Source organism: Atractosteus spatula, chromosome 2, assembly GCF_055471065.1.
Source record: "Atractosteus spatula isolate fAtrSpa1 chromosome 2, fAtrSpa1.hap1, whole genome shotgun sequence".
In the NCBI taxonomy this organism is placed as follows: Eukaryota; Metazoa; Chordata; class Actinopteri; order Semionotiformes; family Lepisosteidae; genus Atractosteus; species Atractosteus spatula.
In genome coordinates, this window is record NC_142707.1 from 12,463,805 (window position 1) to 12,481,474 (window position 17,670).

Below are 17,670 nucleotides of genomic sequence, written 5' to 3' on the forward strand. Positions count from 1 at the left end.
CTGCTTCATGGTCAGTTCCCGCTGATGGCCTGGGCACTTCATTACCGGAGGCTGAGTGAAGGGTAATTGTGCCAGGAGAGTGCATTAAGTTGTCAACATGCGAAAATGCCGATATAAAAAAAGTGAAAACAGAACTCCTTCCCTTTACTTTGGTCAGCTTTAATGGAGTCATTTTATAGATATAGAGTTCAGTACTAAAAACAAAACTTCCGCAGGGAAACAGAAGCACATACAGCAAGGAAATTAAAGCCTTAATGCATAATGCATTCCTGCATCTTTCTCTTAACCCTTTATCTGCTGGATGCTGCTCCAGTTACCTTGATTTGTCTAATTACTGGCTGACCAAACACTTATTGGAATATGAATGCCCAGTCCTAATCCTGGAGGTGCCCCACCATATCTGGTCTCAATTAGCAGCTTGAGGTAGTTCATTGGTTCTGACAGAGCCAGTAATAGGTTCAATTAATTCACAGAGTGCCAGGATGGAGTGAAAAAGCACAAAAGCAGGAATGAGCAGCTGGAGCTGTCAAAGGCCACAGGGAACATCCAGTCTCATTCCATTCCAGATGTCAGAAGTGAGTCAGAAGTTAGAAATGAAGAGTGAGCCTTCATTACAACAACTGTTGCCTAGAATAAATACAATTGGTGACAAGGACAGAAGCAATAAGAATGACTATAATATAGTTGTGTCTCTTTGTTCCTCCCCTCTACATAGCGCCACTGTGCTTCTTCCCAGTTTCAGTGCCACAGTGTTAAAGTGATGATAGTTCTGGATCACACAAGCAGATAATGGTGTATTGGGTGTGAGGTGTTGGTGGTTTTGGCTGGAGGGGATCCAGGCAAGCTCTGGCACACCTGTGATATCACCATGCCCCACAGCTGGAGTGCAAGCAACAACTGGAGCCCGTTCAAGAGCAACAAAAACAACTGAGCGTTTATCAGCTCACACAACAGCCCTGTCTCGCCCATCACGCTTCCTCTCCCTCTCTCCCGTGGCTCTCTGCTCTCTCCTTCCCCTTTCTCTCACTCCCACCTCCTCTCACCTTCTTTGTTCGTCTATATAAAACCCAGCCTCTCCCTGTTGTCTCTCTCTTCTCATCCTCACTCTCTCGCTCCTCATCTCCTGCTATCCCTCGTCTCTCTCACTCCTCTTTTCAGTCTCTCCTTTCTCACACTGCTCCGAACACACTCAGTCTCCTTCTAACTGCCCACAGCTTGATGGTAAATCTGGGACTCATGTGTCTTTGTCATGTGCCACTTGATAATAATTGTAATTTGTCACTGTTAAATTTAAGATGAATGATGTAGAAATGAAATTAAAGATCTCCACAAAATCTGGGCTAAGCATGGCACTGGCCCTACACATCATAGGGTGTACAAGGTGAATTTTAAGATTTATTTCTCCATGAAGGATATAATGTGTGTCTACTATCTGTCATTTGCTGCCTCTGTGTCAGTCTGTCTGCCACTGATAGTCTCTGTCTCTGACTATTCATGTGTTTCAGTTTCCGGCTCTGTCTTCCCTCATGTCAATCAGTACGCCTCTTTGTCTGCTCAATATCAGTCTGTCTGTCTCTCTGTCTGGTAGGGCATTCTGGTAGTCCTGTGTTAGTCTGTCTCTCTGTCTGCCCCTGAGTCAATCTGTCAGTCTGTGTGCGAGCACACTAATTAACCTATTCCTGGCAGCAGGGCGGGTGACTGGCTGAGCTGTGCTGTGTATGCCCCCTCATTCTCTCACAGCTGTGTTGACAGTCGGATGCGTTGCGTGTGTGTGTTCAGCTGCTCTGTGTGTGTGTGTACATCTGGATGGGAGGTCCAGAGTTTGTGTGTGTTGGTAATGCATATGTGTGTTCTCTCCTCTCCCACTTCATTGTCAAGATTAAGGTTTTTGATCACTGCAAATTTGTTCTTGCAAATATTCTGACCTTGTAAAGCTCTGCAAAAGCATTAAAGATTTAAAAAGTGCTAGCTGTGGCTCCTTTGAAGCTCTCTTTGTGAGAATTTCAGTTAGATTAATAATTTTACATGGAGAAGACTGAGTTTAGGAACACAGTTCCCACACGTGTGTGTGCATGTTTGTATATACTTGCAAGCTTGTATGTGTTTGTGTGTGGTTATATCTCACTGGGAGGTCTAGAGTGTGCCTACATCTACTAAAAGCTTTACATTGTTTTTCTAAAACAGTGGCTTGAAACCCTTAAGTGTTGCTAGCTTGCAAACTTCCAGTACAGAGAGAAAATTAAAATTGTACCATATTTAAACTCTATGTGACCCTGCCCCATTTATTGCTGAAGCCCCTGTTCATTAACACAGCACCAAGGCCATTACTGTTTCACAATGTTCAATTATTTCCTTTTTGTCCTGTATCTGAATACTAATCTTTCATCTGGGGCTGAGCGTTTCTCTCACAGAGCTGGCAAGAGTGTCAAGCGTCTTCTCAGGAGAAAAAGGAACAGATCTGACTCAAACCGATACCATTCCTGCGCAAGTCAGATGGATATGGGGACTTACTGTACCACATTCCCTGTTTATTCTGTCAATTTCACATGGAAACAATGCCAACAATAATTCTAACTTCACACACAGATCAATATTTAATTCAAATATGCCTACTGTTCAAACTCCAGAGTGGATCAACTAATGAAGGCACCTATATGGCGTTCTATACTATCATTATCCAACTGTGATCAGGATTGACAGAAGACACACAAAAGTGATTTTTTTTAATCACAGCTATGCAAAACCAGCTAGATGTTAACTTTAACTTTCTACAGAGAATCAGCCTGCTTTTCTGGAAGAACAGCTGACAACAGCTTACAGAAAACAGGAAGCAAAGGCAGGGACAGAAGGCAGAGACCCTGCATGTGATGATGCCTGGTCACCATGCCCAGGAGGATACAGCAGGGATGCCAGCACAGACTGACTCGGCTTGCAGCAACGGGCTCCACCCTCTGCCTAGGCGATGCACACACCCCTGTCAGGTCACACAGTGGTATACTATATTCCTCTAAGCGCACTGGTCCCATGGTGGTAGCACATCCAGACCAGGAGGAATGGGAGTTGCTGCAGGAGACGTGCATTGCCTGGGCAGAGTCTGTACTGGGGGGCAGTGCAAGGCTGCAGGCTATGGCGATATGAAGAGTGTGCCTGTGCATGCCCAGGAAAATAAATACACCATTTCAACTATATTTTCCACAAAAGTATTGAATAAGATACTCAGGTCCAAATATCTCCAGCCGCAGGACAACTTTCAAAGCATTTTTATTCTTGTTTTCTCCCTCCCAGTTGAGCACGTTCAAAATCTCCAAACTTACATGCTTTTTTAAATGATTGAAACGCTCAAAAGGAATTTTTGCTTTATTTTCTGCGCATACAGGTATATTGTCCCTAGTTTACTATGCATATTCATCCTTTTAGAATTAGAATTGAATTGTACTGTAAAGCTAAAATCCTGGACAATCATCTTGATTATTTGTCATTTCAGCCAATAGAAACTGCTCATACCAGAATCAGCAAGCACCGATACAATAAGATACAGCACAATTTGTGAACTTTCACTTGCCTAATCTGTGTGTGAACAGCAATGTAAGGAACTGCAGAATGAACTAGTACAGGAGATTCAGTAAATGATTTTACCAGTAGGCACAGAGGTTGCTTCTGCTCATGTGGTTATACGTCCCTTCCTATTTGCTCCAGTGGCAATTAGAAATGGTGTGTTTTGGCGGTAATTCCCTAAGCAGCGAGACTCGAGCTCATGCAGAAGCACTCCGATTATCTGCCCTGGGTAGATGTGAGCTGGGCTATGAAAGGCCCTCAGTCTGTGGATGGAGGCGTAGAGCCCGGCTGCTTCCTGTTGCGCACAGAGCCTCATTCACACCGCGCTGACGCCCTGCCCCCTCCCACGCTCGCTCCCATGTGCAGAGATCAGTGTCCAGCCCAGGGATTGGCAGTGCAGTCAAAGGGACTGGGAAGTCCATGACTGGCTGGAAAGCTGTGATTTGCACTGATGTACAGTATGACTGAAGATCCTGGCTGTTCCTCAGTTGTTGGGTCTGGAGAAACATTTGGCTCAGGTGCTTTCTTGTTTTTGTTCTTCCAGTTGTGTTTGCACCTGTGAACAATTTCGCTACCTTTGTGGGTGAAGAAACCAGAAACACTCCTGAAAGTGTTTCACCCGGGAACGACCCGGAATGCACTTAATAAAAATGCTATTAACAGAAGTGCTAAATTATTCAATCGAGAAAAACGTTTTAATTCTCATTAAGTAACCCTCCTGCGGCGGCACATTCCGCTATGCTGCCCCACGATGACCCCCCGCCTCTCGCTCGCCGACAGACACAAACTCACACACACGCAGCTCTGTCTCTCTGCCTGTCAGTGCCCATTAGAATTCCTGCCTCTTGGAGCGGAGGAGCGCACAAAGCGTGTGTGTGCGGAGGGAGAACGCATTTTTCACATTTAAGAACTGCGTTGTGCACTTGTGCAGCAGTGGGCAGTCAAACAGGTCCTTTGTGGGAGCTGGAATTGGAAATCAGAACATGACGTTCGAAAAATGCCCACTGTCCTCTCTCTCAGAGACATGCTTTCACTGTGCTGGCCGCATTAGCCCCGTTAAATAAAGGATTTCCTTTGACGAGACTGGAAATATCTTCGTGGGCCCTCTGTGTACAGAAGGATGCCTTGCCTGCATTTCAAATTCTCAGTGGGGACACGGCAGATTTTTTCTGTGCAAAGACGCTCAGTGATGTACAGCAGTCTTTTGTGTGCCGAGAATGAATTGTGCTTTATTGTTTTATTGCACTCACAACCCCAGCGATGCCTGCTGAATGCATTCTCACCCTTTGGCTTATTATTTTAATGTATGTACATCTCCTGTTTTGCAGTTTATCGGGTTTTGCAGTTTTCTGAGCACTGCGGTGAGCCCAGTGTCTCTGTGGAGGAGGGGAGGTTGTGCTGTATCAGCATGTGCTCAGTAATGTGATACCAGCCCTGACTTCACAAAGAAAACTGAACTGATGAAACACTCACAGGAGCAGACACACAGCTAGCTTGCCATGTCTGCCCTTGGTACAGTGCTATTTCCCCCTTGCATTTTTGGGGGGATGTGTATTTTTTGGGGGGTGGTTACTTTGAAAAGGTAATAATTTAAAAGATAATTTAGAGATTACAGCTGAGGTCTCAAGTGGCACAATTAGGAACTAGTTAGTACTGCTGCCTTACAGCTCCTGAGTCCTGGGTTAGATTCTGGACAAGGTGCCTTCTGGGTGGAGTGTGCATGTTATTCCCATGACTCAATACTTTTATGTGAGGTGCTGCAATTTCCTTCCACTTTCCAAAAACATGCTGGTAATTTAACTGGTGTGCCTAAACTGTGTGTGCCTTATGACAGACCAAACAGTCAGTTCACAGTGTAGTCCTACCATGAGGCTGGTACCAGTGAGAGAGCCTTCAGATTGTTATTACCTTTACCATAAAAACAGCAGCAAGCAACAGGAGGCCATTCAGAGTCACAGACACCATACAGTCCATTTAGGAGCTAGAAGCTAATTGATTTGATGAAAATAGTCAGCTAATGATCATGAGTAATAATCAGCTTTCTGGTAAAGAGTAGATGGAATAGGGGTCCCCAGCTTTGCTAGTCAAGAATAATGATTTTTCTGGGTTTCTTTAACTGACCGACAGCTTAAAACTAATCTTTGATTGCACACATCTAACATTTGTATGGGTCTTTAGTAGTGGATGACTTAAAGATTTAAGACATCATTTATCACAGAGAAACAGCCAGAATGAGACGCAGACATTAGGAACCAAATACTGTATCAGTGGCTGCTATTGGTAGGACCTGTGTTTTACATCTCATATGTAGGTCAGAGCCCAGAGATGTTAGTAACTCATTCTCAGTAATGAACTTGGAATGAACATAAACACGAGCTATACCAGAATCTGTAGTGTTGCTGGCTTATCTGGTTCCTGCTTATTGTTGTCTGCACGTGAAGGGTACTCTTTTGAATATGGCCAGGCATGGCCATGTCTGTACACAAGGTCTGAGAAAGTGTCCCCAAACACTTTACAGATGTTATAATTCCGATCTGTTGGATTGTCCTAATGACAGTGATGGTTTTAGTGATCCGATTGTGCTTGTGCAACTGGCAAAAAAATGCAGGCAGGGATGAGAGCATACAGAGCTGAGAGGTCTCAGCAGAGAGGGAGAGATGACTGATGAGAGATGAGGATAATCAGGAAGTCATTAATAAGGCTGTGTGTGTATAGGGGTTAATGGGATATTGGGAGATTGTCAACAGCCTCTCCTGATAAATCGGGGTAGGAATGGGAGCGAAGGTAAGAGGGGGTGGGGAGACAATGACAGACAGTGATGCTGAATTAGCATTCAGACTAAACAGGTATTCAGGCTCCTCCCACACTGAGCCAGTACTGGAGCACCTGCCAGGATTTGCACATCTGGCCTGACTTGTACAGCACTGGGCAAAGCTTTGGGTTTGAGTGGTTAGGGCAAAGGGCTTCTTACGTGAGGGGTTTCTAGTTCAAGTCCCTGGCTCTGCCACGGACTCCCTATGATCCATTCTTCAGAGCTGGTGGGCATCTCTGCTGATTCTAGTTCAACCCCTATTTCTTTTGTCTGAGTCACTTTAAGATAAAAGCACCTGCAGTATGACTAATTATTCTAATTACATAGCTTGTTTCTGTTATGTTGTTGCGGTATTAAAATGCAGATCAAAACCTTCTCCTTTTAAACCCAGACATGTTCTCACCACAGGTATCCAGGCATGCTGTTCTTGTCTGGAGAGGTTCAGGCTCAGATTTCTTAAGCTGACCCTTCTTTATCTTAAACAGCAGTTAAATAATTATGGAAACGGAGGTTTTGAGTAAAGGTACTCATTTGGAGGCTGGCCGGACAAGTGTCCTGTTGGGAAGATGCATACAGATCTTGTCTGTGCTCTATAAATGAGAGGGATGCTGCTTGCAGCCATGTTGATTAAGAAAGTGGAGATCTAGCCCCCAGGTGGCCCGGGGCTCTTGTTGGGGGTGCAGATTCTGCTCCCACAGGCGAGGTGCAGGATGAACTGGGTCAGATGTCTTGACAGGAGCACCCCAGGGAGGGCAGACCGGTGCTCTGCAGGGTGCTGCTGTGAGGCGCGCAGAGCACAGCTGAGCTGATTGACAGCTGGCAGCTTCACATTGGAAGAGCATCAAAAGAAAAATAATTGATGATTCCACATTTCCAAAAAAAATGTCAATTCAAAATTGAAGGGGTAGCAAGAAAAAAAAACAACTGGCCATTTTAATGTCAAAGAAATAATTATGCAAAACACACAGACAAAACCCCAAGTTCAAATTTAAACCAGTTGGATAAAACCATCTACTGTATATAACTGGTTTTATTTCCAGATCGTGGCATTTGGATAAAAGGCGCAGTAAAGTCTGAACTGCATCGTCCATTTTGCAGCAAATGTGCGGTGAACAAAGGCGCAGCACTTCACTTGGTTTGATTCCTTTCCCAGCTTCGGCCTCTCCTGCCCTGACTCTCTGACACGGTGCCCAGCTGTGTGTTGGCACAGCCCAGGCTAACACAACATACAGCTGTGAGCCGCATTGAGAATCTGCTGCAAGCACGGATCCATCATCTGGAACATCTGCTGTTTATTGGCGGCAGAACTGCACAACAAGCAGCAATGTGAAGCAGTTACAGAGCACAGCATAATACAGTATAGTGTGGTATGACTCTCTACTACTCCAAAGTGTGCAGGTCCCTCTGTATTGGTTTCAATGACATTTTGAATTGGTCTTAAAGCAGCTACAAATAGTCCTTCTGAAGTCCTTCATGGACTGGAGCCCTCTTATGTCCAGGATCTACAGTACTTATTCTGTATGTTCTTAATCATTACCTAAGTTCCCAAAATACGTATTCCTTGGCTCATCAAAGGCACAGCCTTAAGCCAGCCTGGGCTGGAGCCTTCAGCTGCTGTGATCTTCTCCTGTGGAACTGCCTCCCAGAGTCAAGCAGTCACATAGTACAGTACATAGCACACTGCCAACTGGCCCCAGACCAGCTGTGCACTTTGAGACAGGATAGATTTTTTACCATGCCTCTGCAGTTAAACAAATTAACACATAAGACAAGACATTAATTGTGTGAAAGCTGAAATGGTCCCTTAATTGTCACAAAGCAGCATTAGAATATTGTTAAATTAAACACAAATGAAAAGTAATTTTGAATATTTTATATTTGCACTATTTCTGTAATTAAATTGCTATTATTTAGGAGTCATCTGTATTATGAGCTTGCCTTTGGCCTCTATAAATTAACACATCCCTCTAATTAACACAAATTCCTAGCAAGAAGTCAGTAACAATAACAGATTAGCTGTGCAGTCCATCCAATCAGTGGAAGCTTTGGTAGACAAAAAATTGATTCAGAGTGATTCAGAGACAATATCCAGCAAGGCCTTTTCTGTCTCAAAGAGTCCACTTAATCGGGGACCAGCTGGCAGCACAGAGGTAAGAAACCACACAGAACAACAGAGATTTAAAGTGTCCACAAGCTGGTGAGGACCAGCACCACTGGACCTGGCCAGTGAAGGCCACGATACTATTAATCCGATGGAAGATACAAACAAGCTACCCACTGCAAACTTAATTTTCACATGCTTTTCTCTCCCTCTATCCCTCCTTCTCTTTCTGTCCCTGAAGGCCTGAGCTAATTCAAGCTCACTCTATAACCTACATTTGCTGTTCAGTCTCATATCCAGTTTGCACACAGTAGCTGTGCATAGAGAGCTCTAGCCTCTAAGTACCACAGCCTGGGCAACTTTCACTCCCTCACTCCTTCTGTACCTCTCTTTTCTCTTCCCTACCTTTCTCTGACCCTTCACCAGGTTCTTTCCCACAGCACCAACTGCTGTAAAATGTAACACACAAGTTCTCTCTCCTTCTCCATTTACATCTCCATCTCTCCCTCTGAATCTCCATCTCTCCCTCTGAATCTCCATCTCTTCCTCTGTAGTTCCATCTCTCTTTCTGTTTCCCCATCTCTCCACCAGTATCTCCATCACCCTCCACCTCTCCTCTCCCTCTGTATCTCTCAGGATAGCCTGTATGTCAGTGGCCATGGCTATAATATCATTTAATAATCCTTCTCATTACACAGTGCCTGGGGCAGGACAACATTACATTACTCTCCCTTAATGAAAACAAATTGAAGGCAGTGTGACTGTGAGGCAGAGGCTGGCAGCACTGAGGCTCCGGTGTTTCAAGCTTTAATATATTCAGGACATTAACAGGTCTGTCAGTGACCCCCTGCCCCCAATTACCCAGGGCTGGGTCTCTTCAATATACAGTGGCTCTGTCAGTGCTCGTTTGTGCTTTTCCTTTCATAGGTAGACCATAATGAACCCCAAAAGACCTGCAAGTCAACAGAATTTAATATTTTGGATGCTGATGTCTAGAGAACTGCACTCTGCTGTGCCCCCTTTCCACCTTTTGGGAAAAAAAACGTACTGATTTCGGTTGTGCTAACTTAGCCTCTCCACCTGTTTGTGAGTGTGATGGGCAGTGCAGTCAGTCTGTCAGACACTGAGTGTGATGGGCAGTGCATCTGTCAGTGAGTGTGATGGGCAGTGCAGTCTGTCAGTCAGTCAGTGAGTGTGAGGGACAGTAGAGTCTGTCAGTCAGTCAGTGACTGTGATGGGCAGTGCAGTCTGTCAGTCAGTCAGTGTGTGTGATGGGCAGTGCAGTCAGTCAGTCAGTCAGTCTGTGTGATGGGCAGTGCAGTCTGTCAGTCAGTCAGTGTGTGTGATGGGCAGTGCAGTCTGTCAGTCAGTCAGTGTGTGTGATGGGCAGTGCAGTCTGTCAGTCAGTGAGTGTGATGGGCAGTGCAGTCAGTCAGTGTGTGTGATGGGCAGTGCAGTCTGTCAGTCAGTCAGTGTGTGTGATGGGCAGTGCAGTCTGTCAGTCAGTCAGTGTGTGTGATGGGCAGTGCAGTCTGTCAGTCAGTTAGTGACTGTGATGGGCAGTGCAGTCAGTCAGTGAGTGTGATGGGCAGTGCAGTCAGTCAGTGTGTGTGATGGGCAGTGCAGTCTGTCAGTAAGTGTGATGGGCAGTGCAGTCTGTCAGTCAGTTAGTGCGTGTGATGGGCAGTGCAGTCAGTCAGTGAGTGTGATGGGCAGTGCAGTCTGTCAGTGAGTGTGATGGGCAGTGCAGTCTGTCAGTCAGTGAGTGAGTGTGATGGGCAGTGCAGTCAGTCAGTCAGTGAGTGTGATGGGCAGTGCAGTCTGTCAGTGTGTGTGATGGGCAGTGCAGTCTGTCAGTCAGTCAGTGAGTATGAGGGACAGTAGAGTCTGTCAGTCAGTCAGTGACTGTGATGGGCAGTGCAGTCTGTCAGTGAGTGTGATGGGCAGTGCAGTCTGTCAGTCAGTCAGTGTGTGTGATGGGCAGTGCAGTCAGTCAGTGAGTGTGATGGGCAGTGCAGTCTGTCAGTCAGTCAGTCTGTGTGATGGGCAGTGCAGTCTGTCAGTCAGTCAGTGTGTGTGATGGGCAGTGCAGTCAGTCAGTGTGTGTGATGGGCAGTGCAGTCTGTCAGTCAGTCAGTGAGTGTGATGGGCAGTGCAGTCAGTCAGTGTGTGTGATGGGCAGTGCAGTCTGTCAGTCAGTCAGTGTGTGTGATGGGCAGTGCAGTCTGTCAGTAAGTGTGATGGGCAGTGCAGTCTGTCAGTCAGTTAGTGACTGTGATGGGCAGTGCAGTCAGTCAGTGAGTGTGATGGGCAGTGCAGTCTGTCAGTGAGTGTGATGGGCAGTGCAGTCTGTCAGTCAGTGAGTGAGTGTGATGGGCAGTGCAGTCAGTCAGTCAGTGTGTGTGATGGGCAGTGCAGTCTGTCAGTCAGTGTGATGGGCAGTGCAGTCTGTCAGTCAGTCAGTGTGTGTGATGGGCAGTGCAGTCAGTCAGTGAGTGTGATGGGCAGTGCAGTCTGTCAGTCAGTCAGTGAGTGTGATGGGCAGTGCAGTCAGTCAGTGTGTGTGATGGGCAGTGCAGTCTGTCAGTCAGTGTGTGTGATGGGCAGTGCAGTCTGTCAGTCAGTCAGTGTGTGTGATGGGCAGTGCAGTCTGTCAGTCAGTGAGTGTGATGGGCAGTGCAGTCAGTCAGTGTGTGTGATGGGCAGTGCAGTCTGTCAGTCAGTCAGTGTGTGTGATGGGCAGTGCAGTCTGTCAGTCAGTTAGTGACTGTGATGGGCAGTGCAGTCAGTCAGTGAGTGTGATGGGCAGTGCAGTCTGTCAGTGAGTGTGATGGGCAGTGCAGTCTGTCAGTGTGTGTGATGGGCAGTGCAGTCTGTCAGTCAGTCAGTGAGTGTGATGGGCAGTGCAGTCTGTCAGTGAGTGTGATGGGCAGTGCAGTCTGTCAGTCAGTCAGTGAGTGTGATGGGCAGTGCAGTCTGTCAGTGAGTGTGATGGGCAGTGCAGTCTGTCAGTCAGTCAGTGAGTGTGATGGGCAGTGCAGTCTGTCAGTGAGTGTGATGGGCAGTGCAGTCTGTCAGTCAGTCAGTGAGTGTGATGGGCAGTGCAGTCTGTCAGTGTGTGTGATGGGCAGTGCAGTCTGTCAGTCTGTCAGACAGTGAGTGCAGTGAGTGCGATGGGGAGTGCAGCCTTGGTTACCTGCGGAGGCACGTTCGTGTGCAGCAGGCGGAGCCAGATGACGTGCAAGCGAGCAGCACGGTCCTTCACAACACTGCGATACAGGAAGTGCCCATGCTCCCGGATCCCAGCCAACACATAGCGCTCCAGCAGGTAGCACAGCTGCTGCAGGTCACCCTGGGAATGATATAGGGTCACAGGGGTCATCTCAGGGTCTGGGCTGGACAGACAGAAAAGCAAACCCACCTTCACCTAGATATACAGACAAATGCACTGTGGGACTGATTTCCGACTGTACACAAGAGGTTGGCAATCTGCCCATCTAATGTGTTTACTGCACTGTGTAATTCTGTATGTAACTGTTCATGCCCTAGTGGTAGTGTGTCTATCTGAGTGTTCATGTGTGCTTAGGGGTCATGCTAACGGAGATTTACGCCAGACAGATTAAATCCAGCTGCACCAGCTCAAAAGATTCCAGAGCCAACAGGCAAAGAAACCCCCTATCTTCCCTGGTCATGCCTTCCTGTCTGCCCCACTGATTCAACATTCCCCCAGCCACTGCAACACAACAAGAGAACCAGGACACAGGCAGGCAGCACAGGGGTTCGAGCAGGCCTGGTGCATGCAGGTTGGCGCAGCAGCAGAGAAGGGGATTTAACAGATTAGGGGATTAGGATAGGAAGAGGCGATGGGAATGACAGCCGGAGCTGCAAATGATTTATCCCCCTTAAGCCAATTAACCGCGAAGCGAGAGAAACGAGAAAACGAGATGGAGACACTTAGACATTGGCATCTCACCCTTGTTGGCACTGCCCCTGCTTCCTGGGGCAGAGACAGTGCCAGTGCCGGATCTCAGCTCTTTCTAATGGCTGGGTACTTAACCCGTTCAGGCACTGTCACCTGATGTGGTATAAAACAAATAACTGACTAAAATTTCCTGGGAAGCACACCTTCTTAAATTATGGAATGTTGTATCCCCCTCTCTCATGAGGTCTTCATGAAACACAAGTGTGTGTAGATAATGTGTCTAGAACACGTCATTTTAGAAGCACAGGACTCTGTAGTTGATGTCCAACGCTCCCACCCCGGCAGGATCCAGGACCAACGGTCAATGGTTGCTTTTCCTGTGGTCAACTGAGACTGCCATCGGGTTTACAAAGAGGAGGGGTGGAGGCTCAGACCCTCCGAGGACAAAATTTCCGCCTTGGCAGGATGTGGTACTTTCCAACTTGTTCCATTCTGTGGTTCAAACTGGAAGGACTAATGTTTGCTAATGCTTTTTCCTTCTGTCCCGGTAGATTCTGAGTGAGGCCTGCGTGTCATCGTGCTGGTGGTTTCCACTGAGAGGCACACCCTGCCCTCTCCCTCTCTCTCGGGGTCGCTGGGAGTTCGCCAGGCAGCCTCATTACCTGTCAGCGAAGAAACAATAAGCGTGTGTTTCCCAAAACACCATGGACCTGTGAGAATGTCCAAGTCTGAGCTCTGCAGGGCTGTTCTTCCAGGCTGTGCCCTAGTAAACTTGCATAGGAATTTGGTACTTGAACCAGGGATTGCTCTGCCTCTTACAGTCGCCACGTTCTGCTCTGGTACTGTGCTAGATTGTTGTAGCACTATGACACATCATGATTACACCTTCATTTTTTTTACTATGGTAAAGAATTGGCAGTACCACAGTCTAGGGTAGTGATGTTGGAGCCTGGTAAAACAGCAGGGAATACTGGTAGAGCAAAGCAGAAAATCACTTTTTGTTCCTCATCTCCCCTCTTTCCATTATCCTCCCTGTTTCTCCTTCCATCACTCTCTCTTGCCCTGTGTCTCCCTCTGTGTTTTTTTCTCTCTAGCTCCCCCTCTCTCTCTTCAGATGGTACAATCAGGTCACACTGCACGGAGTCGGTGAGTGGAAGCTGTCAACCTTCGTGTTCCAGGCAACAGCCTAGGAGATGAATGCAGAGATTGGGGGAGGGGGGCGTCAGGGCAGGTGTCTGTAGGAAATGAGATTTTCTATGCTGCGATATTCCCCGGGGAATACAGGTCAGTGGGAGAGAACATGTTAATGCCATACAATGTGGACACCAGAGTCTGACTGTTATCACAGTAGTAATGTTGAAAAATACTTCTCCACTTACATCGGGGTCAGAATATGATAAATTGATTGGGCATCAGGTTATCAGTACACCTCAGTCATTTGCCTCCTCTCTGTACTGTTACTGTCCCAGCTGCCACTAAATGCTGTTACAGCATGTCCAAATGAGGCTGGAAGACTGTGGTACGGTTATGTCATATTTGAGCAAACTGTTTGCAGTGTCCCTGGAATGGAGCAGTTTGGGTTTGTCAGCTATCTATAGCTGTAACAACTATAGACACAATGTTACAGCCATGGTAGACATACTTATATGATTTTATGTAACTACAGGTTTTTTTACACACCTTAGTAAAGAATCTGCATGCCCCAGAACTCCCAAACTGACAAGTGAACATTACACAAGCATTGTGTTCACGTCGTATTTTGCCTGTGACAATATTGTAAACAATGATTTCACAATACAAATATCTCTGCAAATATATAACCAATATAAAATCCATGCAAATACATAGTAGAGTCAGCAGCAAGCATATACAGCACATGGCCTTTCTGGTCATTTCATGATCACCCACAGACCAATGTAGTTCATTACATTGATTTCCATTAGCCCTGCCGAAACAGGAAGACAGGCTGAAGACAGGGAAACGCATCAACGTGGTGGGGATCAAAGACCTCTCCAGGCCAGCAGTTCCCCATCTCACCTCTCCTGCCCATGATCACACTGACCTTTCTGTCGGCATTCTCTCTCTCAGGGAATCCAGGACTCCTATTCCACAAGGACACCGGAAGCCCAAGTGGCTTTACTTTGTAAAGCTCTCCATTCATTTACAGATTTCAGTTTTTCACAGCTCCACCCCAGACCTCCCTTTGTTTGGAGGTCCTTCTCACCTGCTCTTTCTTTCATTTTCCTTTGCTGCGTAGCCCTGCACCCCTTCTCTCACTCCCTCTCACCAGAAAACACTCCACAGCCAAACACCTGATTTTTTCTTTCTTTCTACTCGGTAATCTCAATTTGTGCCTTTGATCTTTTCTCTTTGATCAATTTGCGTTGCCACAACATTCCTGTAATGGGTTGCATCTGTAGGCACAATGTGCTTTGATTAGCCTGGTGTGTGAAAGTTGGGTGCAAGCCCTTCTCCTAGCCCAATCACAGGTACATTCTCAGCAAAGTATGGGCATCCTCCACTTCTGCAAATGCTGTTCACCAATGTATTAAGTGCAATAATAAAGATGGCTTTAAACTATGCAGCTCCCTCCAGATTTATTCATACCCTTAACAAAATAGGAACAAATAACCTAAGTGTGTACTGATGTACTGTACCATATAGTCATCCACCCATCTAAATACTGTATCAAAGACTGGGTCCCGGGGGAGCCAGAGCCTGTGGCGGGCAATAGCTGCAAGGTGGGGTATATGCTGGACAGGACACCAGTCCATTGCAGGGCACACATTCACACCAGGGCCAATTTTCTCAGAAGCCAATTAACTTACTGTACCAGCATGTCTTTGGACTGCAAGAGGAAACCAGAGCACCTGGAGGAAACCCACACGAACACGGGGAGAACATGCAAACTCCACACAGATAGAATCGAACCCAGTGCCCCAGCACTGCAACGCAGCAATCCTAACCACTGCACCACCGTGCTGGAGCAAATTCACATTTGTCATAAATAACTGTAGGAAACTAGAAATCTAGAAAACACTACTGTCACATTTATTTCCATTGAAGAAAAGGTGACAAAAATAAACCTACAATATCATTCTGCTGTTTGGAAGTGCAATGCGACTTCAGAGATGTCTGAAGGTTTCCTGCTTCTCAAGAGTATAAGAGGAGGTAACACATAAAAGGCATTCAGTAACATCAACATCATCATGGTTAAAGTCAGCTCTCTGAAGACTCCACAAAAGTATGTTACAATGTAACATTTTTGAAATTTCTTTGCCAGCTACTAAATATTGTTTTTATATGATGTTTTTTTGTTCTATTTCATCAGGAGTATAAATAAATCTGGAGGGTATTGTACATTATATATCTATTCAGTTTACTGAATGCCCATTTATCTGAATTATTGGTTTCAGCAACTCTAAAAAAGTCTTAGCTACCATTCCAGGGCAGCATGAGGATCCAGTACTTACAGTATGTTGGTACTTAGAGCTGAGAATGCAAGAGATAAGGAGAATGACCCAAAATGACTGGGGGTGTGAAAATACCATCAGCTGTACGTTAGCATGTAAAGTACCATCGTCCTGCTCACTTTCACAGGGCCGACCAGGGGTTTTCAACCTTTCTTAGTTGGGGGCTTCCATTTCTCAATAAGGACATACACAATCCAACAGCATGTTTGTAAGCAATTTTTCAATAATGCTGCTATTAATGATAACCCGCAGATCAACAAATCCACCATACACTGATCACAGCACGGCAGATCTGCTGTTTGAAAATGATGATTTTACAATCTAGTTAGATTTAGAGTGAAAGGTCAGCAGGAGCACACAATCTCCTGGCTCGAAGCCTCTGGGCTATACAACACCACACCAGTGCCAGTATTTCCACTGCATCATAGAAATTACTTTCCATGTTGCTGCTAGCACTAAATAGTGGATTAGTGTGGATTTTCAGCACTTTCATTGTGAGACTTGGCAAGCAATGGCAACCACGCTATCTGAGAAAGACGGAGCTACATGAAAGATCTGCATAGAGGGAAACCAGAGCTGTTCTGGAGTTTCACATTGCTGAAGGAATTTTCACCAGGGTTAATCTGAGATTTGTCAGACTTGGGCAACATTTTTCTGGTGTAGTGTAACTGTGATTAAAATTGATCCTAGTCCTGCCCCCTACACAGATAATTTTTTCAATCCACATGGGAGCAATCGGTCCCCTAATCTTACAGGGGATCACACGTATTGCATACTTAAACTTTATCTGTGTGTGTGTGGAGGGGTTGGGGGCTCCTTGAACATTTCTCTGTGGTGGAGTTGCAAATTGGAGGTGTCAGAAAAAAATGTAAAGATGTCAGTAGCTATTCACCTCCCCCCATTGCTGGGACTGTCCCTTAAAGGAAACCAGGTTACAGCCTGCTAATGACACAGCCCAGAAAGCAACCGGCATTCCCACACCTGCTGGGCCCCACCTGCACTGAGCAGAGCCAGGGCACTCAGGGGCTAAATAGAAAAATTGAACTTGTCTGTAAGAGACTCCTGAGTTAGCACACTGAAAGATTCCTCCAAAATGTTTGCCTTGCTTTCTTATCAGTATACAGAAGGTGAAATGCATCAGTTGGTGTCTTCAGAACAGGGACCTGTGTCTCTTAAGCTGATTTTATACTTGGCAGATACTGCTCCAATGCTCCCATGCCCATAATAGCTAGCAACAATTGCCAGTATTTATTTTTTCGAGTATTGGCTTGTCATTTCACTGCTGGCAACCGCGCTGCAGCGAGTGCATGGCAATGGGGGATTTTGTTTAATTGGGAAGAGAAAGAGGTTGGCAGAGTTTTTCTTGGCCCGCAGTGATTCAGCTGAACACAGAGATAAGGGCTTTAAATAACGGTGACGGTGTGGAGATAATAAACATCAATCGTCTCTCTCGGCTCTCTCGCAGGCCGTCTTGCTGACTGGGAGACGGCAGGCGGCTCTCCTGCTAGCGTGAATTGAGGAGTGTTTCAGAGCTGCCAGTGAGTCAGCAGCTCGAGGACAGAAACCCGCGGAGGCTCCAGTAGCACCTCGCTATTACAGGCAGCTCAGATGTAAGCTGGTTGTTTTTTAGCCTTTCATCTCTCTTTAGACAGCTTTCCTCGCCCCCACGCTCCTTTACTCAGCTTCAGGGGGAAAAAAAACCCAAGCTCAGAGCTCGGGCCGCATGGCAAGTGAATGACTTCAAACGCCAGGGCAGAAGCTTGAAGAGCTGTAGGAGGCCCTGCGCTGTCAGAGCCCAGGCACAGCG

General features: G+C 46.4%; 1 protein-coding gene across 1 annotated transcript in view; it reads right to left on the bottom strand.

The window, feature by feature from the left end:
- The window catches only part of LOC148839282 (uncharacterized), a 94,448-nt gene that overhangs the window by 2,692 nt on the left and 74,086 nt on the right, over positions 1 to 17,670 (bottom strand). The window contains exon 18 of the mRNA XM_088929321.1: positions 11,665 to 11,820. Within this exon, the coding sequence (XP_088785447.1) occupies positions 11,665 to 11,820 (156 nt within the window). The remainder of the gene's footprint in view (positions 1 to 11,664; positions 11,821 to 17,670) is intronic.